The sequence below is a fragment of the Desarmillaria tabescens genome (genome assembly GCF_030435595.1).
Source record: "Desarmillaria tabescens strain CCBAS 213 chromosome Unknown EV420scaffold_274, whole genome shotgun sequence".
Lineage (NCBI taxonomy): Eukaryota > Fungi > Basidiomycota > Agaricomycetes > Agaricales > Physalacriaceae > Desarmillaria > Desarmillaria tabescens.
The window spans coordinates 1-8,288 of record NW_026848573.1 but is presented as its reverse complement, the minus strand read 5'-3'; the positions used below and the strand labels follow the sequence as shown (position 1 = coordinate 8,288).

The following is an 8,288-nucleotide window of genomic DNA, read 5'->3' as shown; positions in this document are numbered from 1 at the left end:
CGTTGGCTACGTGGACTCGTCAGCCCAAGATCTAGTTACAGAAATCTTCGTGATCATCGCTCCGGCATTCCATAGGACGCACGTAACGTCCAACGCTATCGGGATCCTCTTGAAATACGCCCTTGATCTGCCCGGTGGTGGCCTTGGCTTGCGGAGAGTGGTTTGGCAGGCCAGTGTGGCCAATACCGCTAGTATCAGGACGGCGGAGAGGATGGGGTTCCGGCGGGAGGGAGTTCTGAGGTGGCATAGAGCGTGGCCTGAGGCCAAGTCCCGTGGTGCGAATGGAATTCGTGTGAGAAAGGGAGATCCTAGGGAGGAAACGTTTCCGTTGGGACGGGATACGGTGGTTTTGAGTGTTTGTTGGGATGATTGGGAGGGTGGGGTGCGAGCACATGTTGAGGCGACGATGGCGCGAACAGAATAAGTAGCCATTCCCGTCAGTGTCGATTCGGACCAATTGGAGACGAGACCATTATCCAGTGCCGCTTGCAAGTTATTTGTACTTCGAGTTCTGAAACTCCAGAATAACAACTACTAGGATGCACAGAGCAGCGGAAGGTCAATCATACAAGTCGCTGAACGTGTATAATGTTCCCAACACCAATGACATCATATGCCAGGTGTTCTGAAAATCGCTGGGAGGTGACTTGGCGATGGGGGAGTTGAAGTATTCTTGGATGGCGGAGGAGAGGATGGAGGAACAGAGGATGTAGAGGTTTGTTGCGGTGCGTGGGAGGGGTTTGGGCGAGTAGTTGGGGATGTAGGGGCCATGCTTAAAGGACAGGTCGAGGGTAATGTTGTTCCTGTGGCCGAGTTGGGGGTGAACTACGCGAGGCTCTAGGTAGACGAATAGGTCTCGTGTCATTGTTGGTGAGAGTTGCAATGTAAGCAGCTGACCGTTGTGGTTTCACTTGTCCGTAAGGGTAGCGTTCGATCATGGCAGTCGATCGTTATTCAGGCAAAAGGTGGCAGATGTACTTTCTCGTGCCCCATTGACATCATCTGAGAGGAAAAAATTCACTGGATTCTAGCAGTATGACGTGTCGTTGGTATTTCGAGATGCTCTAGGTCTGGCACAGGCTGCAGGCTGCGAGGATGTAGAGAGCGGAATGCTGGAGGACGCATAGTTAGGTGATCATTGTTAGTCATTGGGCTCAGGGCAACATAGCTATGTTCGTACTGGGCAGAAAGGGTGTGGTTTGAGGTAAAGCCAGTAAAATGAGCGCGATGCACGTGTACCGAATATTTCCCACGCCGTACGCGCTCCTCTCAACACGAACTCTCCTGGACATAGGCCATATACAAATTCGAACGTGTAAAAGTGATAATGACGATTAACAACTCCGAAACCGACACGCAGAGGTCGGCTTCTTCAATGAGCTTAGCTTCAAGGGCCAGCCACGCTTGAAACATGTACGTGTATGATTCAACAAGACCTCGTGCGCAAAAATCATATACGATGTTTACTGTGTACCAATTCAGATGCATACGAAGTCACGAAGATAAAAAAATCTGGCAGTGACGAGAACATGACAAGAATCGATACAGGTGAGCATTCTTCGAGATACCACCATCCGCCAAAGAAGTCGCAATCGAAGCGCGAGTAAGTCCGTTCAGCGCAGGACACCCTACACCTATCTTTGCATCGTATTCACTAGGTCTTCGCGTTCAACTTTCACACAGAACTACGGCAACAGCCCTCTTGGCCCTACACCTTTCTTCATGGCTCCCGAGTCTTCGATGCAGGTAACTGCTTATCTATCAAGAAATCTGGGAATCTTCGTAGGAGAGGACCGCACTATCACGTATTTGCGGTTTCTGAGTGGACGTGCTGGTGTGTACAGGGTGACGTGCTGCTCAACGCCGGCGTATCGACGTTCTTCCTTCCTCCCATACAGCCACGCACTCCTTCTCACACACTCTCCCTAGTCGCTCCGGCAACCACGTACGTCCGCTGATCTGGCCTCTTCCCCATTCTGGCACCCCCGCAGTCCGCAACGCAATCGACGTTCGCCTCCCCCTGTACAAAATCCGGCATCGACTCGGGCTTCGTCCCCATCCCCGCCAACAGCACCCTCTTTGGCCAATGGACTTTCACTGTCGACAATTCCTCTACGCCGCTGTGGTTTTTCTGCGCACAGGCGGGTCATTGTGAGAAGGGCATGGTCTTTGCGGTTAATCCCACCCAGGACAAGAGTTTTCAGGCATTTTTGGCTAATGCGCAGGGAAACGAGACGGGTGCTTCCAGTGCGGGTGGTTCTTCCACGATCGGTGCGAGCGCGTCTGGGGTGGTTTCGACTACTGCGGGGGCCGCGGCTTCTGCTTCAAGTAGTACCAACGGTGCTGCTGCCTCTAGCACCGCCAATGCTAATACCACCAGCAACGGCGCCGTTCCCAGTCTGCGCATACATCGTGTCGTACTCACAATAGTGGCTCTGGCTTTTGGCACCCTTCTTTAGAAGCTTGTACAAGAATACAAGACATTCTTTTCGACGCTCGAATGTATGAAAGACTCGAGGATACCTGACACATATGACGGAACAAAGAGACCAGCGGTTTATTCGTGAACTGATACAGACAAATGATGTATCTTCAGCATGACATCCTTACGACTAGAGGGGAGCTTGGAAAACTAGGGATCACTCGTCCATTGATTCGATAAGGAAATTGATATCCCCACGAAGCGAACCGTGGGCCCGGGCTATGTAAACCCCTCGAAACGCGACTATGCCACGTATTATACCAAAATAACCACCATAACTAACGAGTCATAGGCTGTCCACTTCCCTTGTGCGCATCACTTCAAGAGATGGCTCCAGCGAAAAAGTTCTGCTTTCCCATCCCGGCGGTGTTGGAGAGCGAGCGCGTCAAATTGGTGCCTTTCAATGTAAGCCAGTGGGGGCCTTGAAGATATGATAATTGTTGATGCTCACGTTGTGTCAAGCTCGCTGTTCACACGAAGCTATTAATCACATCCTGCTCTGATGTCAGCCTCTACGATTTCATCCCCATAGGTCCGTACAAGGATCAAGAAGAATTTATTGCCTCTTTCCGGAACGAGAAGGTGGAAGATAATAATGGGATGGCTATGTTTGCGGTGTATGACAAAACCAAAATCAAGGAGGAGGAGGGGTATGCAGGACTCGTCGGCTACGTGAACTCGTCAGCCCAAGATCTAGTCACGGAAATCTTCGTGATCATCGCTCCAGCATTCCAGAGGACACATGTAACGTCCAACGCTATCGGGATCCTCTTGAAATACGCACTTGATCTTCCTGAGGATGGCGGCCTCGGCTTGCGGAGAGTGGTTTGGCAGGCCAGTGCAGCCAATACCGCTAGTATCAGGACGGCGGAGAGGATGGGATTCCAGCAGGAGGGGGTTCTGAGGTGGCATAAAGCGTGGCCTGAGTCCAAGTCCCGTGGTGCGAATGGGACTCGTGTGAGAAAGGGAGATCCTAGGGAGGATGTGTTTCCGTTGGGACGGGATACGGTGGTTTTGAGTATATGTTGGGATGATTGGGAGGGTGGGGTGCGAGCACATGTTGAGGCGACGATGGCGCGAACAAAATAAGTAGCCATTCCCGTCAGTGCCAATTCGGACCAACTGGAGACGAGACCGTCATCCAGCGCCGCCCGCAAGTTATTTGTACTTCCCGAGTTCTTAATAACCCAGAATAACAACTACTAGGATGCACAGAGCAGCGGAAGGTCAATCATACAAGTCGCTGAACATGAGAGTGTGTATAATGTTCCCAACACCAATGACATCATAAGCAGATGTATCTCGGTAGCGTACAGCAGTGAGGTGCCATGTATTCTGAAAGTCGCTGGGAGGAGGTGACTTGGCGATGGGGGAGTTGAGAAATTCTTGGATGGCGGAGGAGAGGATGGAGGAACGGAGGATGTGAAGGTTTGTTGCGGCGCGCGGGAGGGTTTTGGGCGAGAAGTTGGGGATGTAGGGGCCATGTTTAAAGGACAGGTCGAGGGTGATGTAGTTCCTGTGGCCAAGTTGAGGGTGGACTGGGCGAGGCTCGAGGTAGACGAACAGGTCTCGTGTCATTGTTGGTGAGAGTTGTAAGCTGACCGTTGTGGTTTCACTTGTCCGTGAATTGCAAGGGTAGTGTACTTCGATCATAGCAGTCGATCGGCATTCAGGCAAAAGGTGGCCGATATACTTCTTCATGTCCCATTGACATCATCTGAGCGGATAGATAAAAGTCCATGACACTGGAATTTAGCAGTTGTCGTTGGTACTTATTTTCGAGATGCTCTAGGTCTGGTACAGGCTGCAAGCTGCAAGGATGTAGAGAGCAGGACGCCGGAGGACATGCAGTTAGGTAATCATTGTGAGTTCTTGGGCGTAGGGCAACATAGCTCTGTCCGTACTGGGCAGAAAAAGTGTAGTTGGAGGTAAAGTCGGCACAATGAGCGCGATGCACGTGTACCAAATATTTCCCACGCTGTACGTGCTCCTCTCAACACGAACTCTCTTGGACTACCCTTGGACATAGGTCATATACAAGTTCGAACGTGTAAAAGTGATGATGACGGTTGACAACGCCGAAACCGACACGCGGAGGTCGGCTTCTTCAACGAGCTTCAAAGGCCAGTTACACTTGAAAGGTGTACGTATAATTCACCAAAACGTCGTACACGAAACTCATATACGATGTTTACGGTGAACTAATTCAGACGCATGCCAAGTCACGAAAAGAAAGCAATATGGCAGTGAGGAGAACATGACAAGAATCTGTACAGGTGAGCATCCTTCGAGATACATACCACCGTCCCCCCAAAGAAGTCGCAATCGAAGCACGAGCAAAGTCCGCTCAGCGCGGGACATCCTAAGTACATCTATCTTTGCATCACATACACTATGTATTCACGTTCAACTTTCACATAGAACTACGACGGCCACATTGGACATTACCTCTCGCCTCACACCTTTCTTCATGGTTTCCGAGTCTTCGATGCGGATAACTTGCATACCAAGAAATCTGAGAATCTTCATGGGCTGAGAGGACGTCTCTGAGGTTTCTGATTGGATGTGCTGGTGTGTACAGGGTGGTGTATCGTATCGTCACAGTTCGCTGGATATTCGAACAGCATGACATCCTTACGATACAGACCTGCTTAGCTGGTATTGCATAGTCTTCCGTACCGTTGAGTTCTGTCGTCTGTATACCAAAGAAGCACCGTGGCGCTAGAGTCGGAACCTTCGTAAGGATAATATGTGCACACTTTAATAGACCGCACTTGTGATAGAATCTGCTTGCCACCCACCGATTGTCGGTACGAATGACTGCACGTTCGTACGCACGATGCATTATCCACTGCTGTGTCCGGCTTCTAACACCGCACTCCAGCATATCTCATAGTGTCGCCGTTGCGATGAGATTCGTGGAAGGACTTCACCGGAATGCCTATAGTAGTTGCGAGCAAGTTTGGGCCGATTCTTCCTGAGGTTCCCATCGGTTGACATGGTGTTGCTCAAGCTTCAGAGTTGCTATGCGCCAATACATGGTTCTAAAACCTGCGGAATAAGATATCAGGACCGAAGAACATGATCGATCAGACCAGGAAGCTGCAACACTTTCCTCGTCCTCCGGTAATCACCACCACGCCCGGATATCACATTAAAAAAACACAAACATTTCGACCCTCTTTGCTTCTATCGTTCCGTAATTGCATCTTTTTATGCAGCTTGGCATGATACACTGATATAGGGTGAAACAGCAGAGTATATATAACATGATCAAGAACTCACACGAGTCCCCATCCAACACGCTTTGGGAGAATGGAACTATCCCCCATCCAAGCGCCGTGTCTCCGCCGCAGTATCTCATCAAAATCATTGCCAGCTGTCATGGCCAAAGTGCATGAGCGCGTGTATATTACTGGCCGGGGCTGGGCTCCAACTGCTAAATGGAACTTTAGGGAATTAAATCGATCCATTGGGAGGTACTTTACTCACCTCGCGAATGACACGAGCTGTCCCCGCGGCCCCGGTGTATCAAAGTAACTTCGACTGGGCCCAATTCCAAGGCAGATAGGATTGCGATACGTGCGCACCCATGCTTTCTCTGTACATATTTGGAGTAGAAATCGAACGACAGATTGTTTCGAGCGCCATGTCTCCGTAGTGCATCAAAATCACACGCGCGCTATTCGCAGAACTGGCTCGTGTACACGCGTGCTAAGCGAGAATGAATGATGCAGGAACGAGTGGCCTTGCCTGTCTTTAGGCCGTGCCCGCGTTAAGCGTACAGGATGATCTTTCCTTGGTGAGCTACGAGGATATAAGAAGACGTGAGATAAAGTAGTTCTTTTTCGATACGCACAAACTTTCCGATGTGATTCTTTTCCTTCTCCCACGACGGCCTGTGTTCATGCGAATCTCTTTGTGATGAACATTGCGTGAAGCCCTTGTTCACTGGCATGACGTCTCCACGGCAAAAACATGAATACCGGTGCTTTGTGGGAAGTTCTGTAGGCGGCCAAGTTGCGCCATATCAAGGTCATACACTCTTCTCTGGACGCTGTGTCGCCGTCGCATCATCAGAATCAGAACGAGTACACGCCGGAATACCCAGATTTCGTCCCCCGTAAGAGCGTGCAGTGAACAACGGGGTTGGATTTGGTCCGAAGAAAAAGCTTTTCGTGTTTGGAGAAGGGGGGGGGTCCCTAAATTCAAGGCTCGGACTTATGTACATGTGTAGAGTCGAGCTGTGCATTTATCCTCCTCGTGGAGTGATCTCTTGCGATAGCCGGAAACTTTCGTAAATATGCTCGGTGGAAAATAAGCGAGGCTCGGTAGCGTATGGCCGGGGCCTGAGTAATGCGCTGGTAATTAACCGGTAGCGTCCTTACACTTGAATGAAACTTTACAAAAATGCAAGGAGAATAAATGGAGGACTTACCAAGACGAGGAGGAGGACTGTTGATGGCTGTTGACTCGACATCAGTAACGGAAATTCAAAGTCCGCTGATCCAGCTTTCCACCTTCGACCCTTGACCTCCTCTCCTTTTCTTCAAAAGGTCAGCTGCACGAGCCTCTTCCCTGGGTCTCACCTCATCCTCATTTCCAGCTTCCTTTCCTTGTAATCCAATCTAAAATATCCCTTATCAACATGAATGCCCGGCCTCACAAAGTGCGCCTCGTTCTCTTGGTTTTGGAATGTTGGCTGATAGAGATTACTAGCAATCAATGTCTGAGCTGAAGCTTCGACGGTTAACTGAGCATAACCAGCGGCTGCGGGAGGACCTTGCGAGGCCTAGGGTGCGAGTGAGTGAGGCAAGCGCGAGGTACGGGTCCAGATATCTCCTTTCCGTGCAGCGGTGACAACTTTTGCCGATTTTGTTAGTTTGATACGTTACTGCAAGACAACGAAAGATCATCTCGTATGCCCATTGCCTTGTTGTTGCTCGCTAACTAGCTCACGGCTGTTGTTGTAGGTGCCCTCAGTATGGGGACCAGTCGGAAAGGGAGAGGATCCGTACGCACCGCCAGCGCAGGGCTGCAGTTGTGTCGTTATGTGATTGCTCTCTGTTGTTCCAGTTTTTCTACTTGGATTTTTCACCACTCATGGAGGAGTTGTCCGTTACTTCGGAATTTGTACCAAGGCAGACATGATATTCGGATTGCCCCTCAACAAGCCAACCCTCACACTCGTTTACCCTTTACCAACAGGATACCCATCCACCGATCCTGTTCGGGTTGGCATCCAATAATCATCAATATCCAGTTTTCATCCAGTTTTCACGTCTACATTATTTTTCTTTGCTGCTGCTTTCTTATCATCATCATCATTCGGTATATCATCAGGTCGTTGCATTTACTATAAATTTATTGGTCATCGACTCGATTCGCTTGTCCCGTCCACCGTTGTCCGAATTCTATGTTAGATATTAAAGTAGACTGTCTATAGCCAGCGTGGAACGCGAATCATAACATAAATATGGGCGGACAAGCCAAACTTGGAAAAAAGGAAAAAGGTGTGATTTGCAGTGCTGATATAATACCCGCTTTTGATGCCGAGTATATATGTATCTTTGCCTGTGACGACCAAGCACCCATCTTATAGCCAAAGGATACCGTCGCTCACGGTTTCCTTTGCATCTTAATTGCCCACCCTGAGTGAGCTGTCCGTTCTATCGTAATATTCGCGCCGCTTGCTCACCATTTCTGCCAAGATCGTGAATACCGTCAGCCTCGATCACCCCCTATGAGCACCCGTACAGGAGGCCGCCAGGCCATGTCCGAGCTCAAGCTCCGTCGGCTGCTGGAG

The 8,288-nt window shown here is 50.0% G+C and overlaps 2 protein-coding genes across 2 annotated transcripts; both read left to right on the top strand.

Moving 5' to 3' along the window:
• Window positions 1-1,722: 1,722 nt before the first annotated feature.
• Window positions 1,723-2,459, top strand: EV420DRAFT_1655282 (uncharacterized protein; the record flags this gene model as incomplete). Its single annotated transcript, XM_060478843.1, has 3 exons — window positions 1,723-1,834; window positions 1,899-1,945; window positions 1,992-2,459. 3 exons carry the CDS (start codon window positions 1,723-1,725, stop codon window positions 2,457-2,459), a joined length of 627 nt encoding a protein of 208 aa, XP_060321399.1.
• A 175-nt stretch (window positions 2,460-2,634) lies between these two features.
• EV420DRAFT_609963 (acyl-CoA N-acyltransferase) lies at window positions 2,635-3,640 on the top strand. The gene is made up of 2 exons (XM_060482791.1): window positions 2,635-2,887; window positions 2,945-3,640. The coding sequence occupies exons 1-2, from the start codon at window positions 2,810-2,812 to the stop codon at window positions 3,569-3,571; spliced, it is 705 nt and encodes a 234-aa protein (XP_060321398.1). The 5' UTR covers window positions 2,635-2,809; the 3' UTR covers window positions 3,572-3,640.
• The last annotated feature ends 4,648 nt before the right edge of the window (window positions 3,641-8,288 follow it).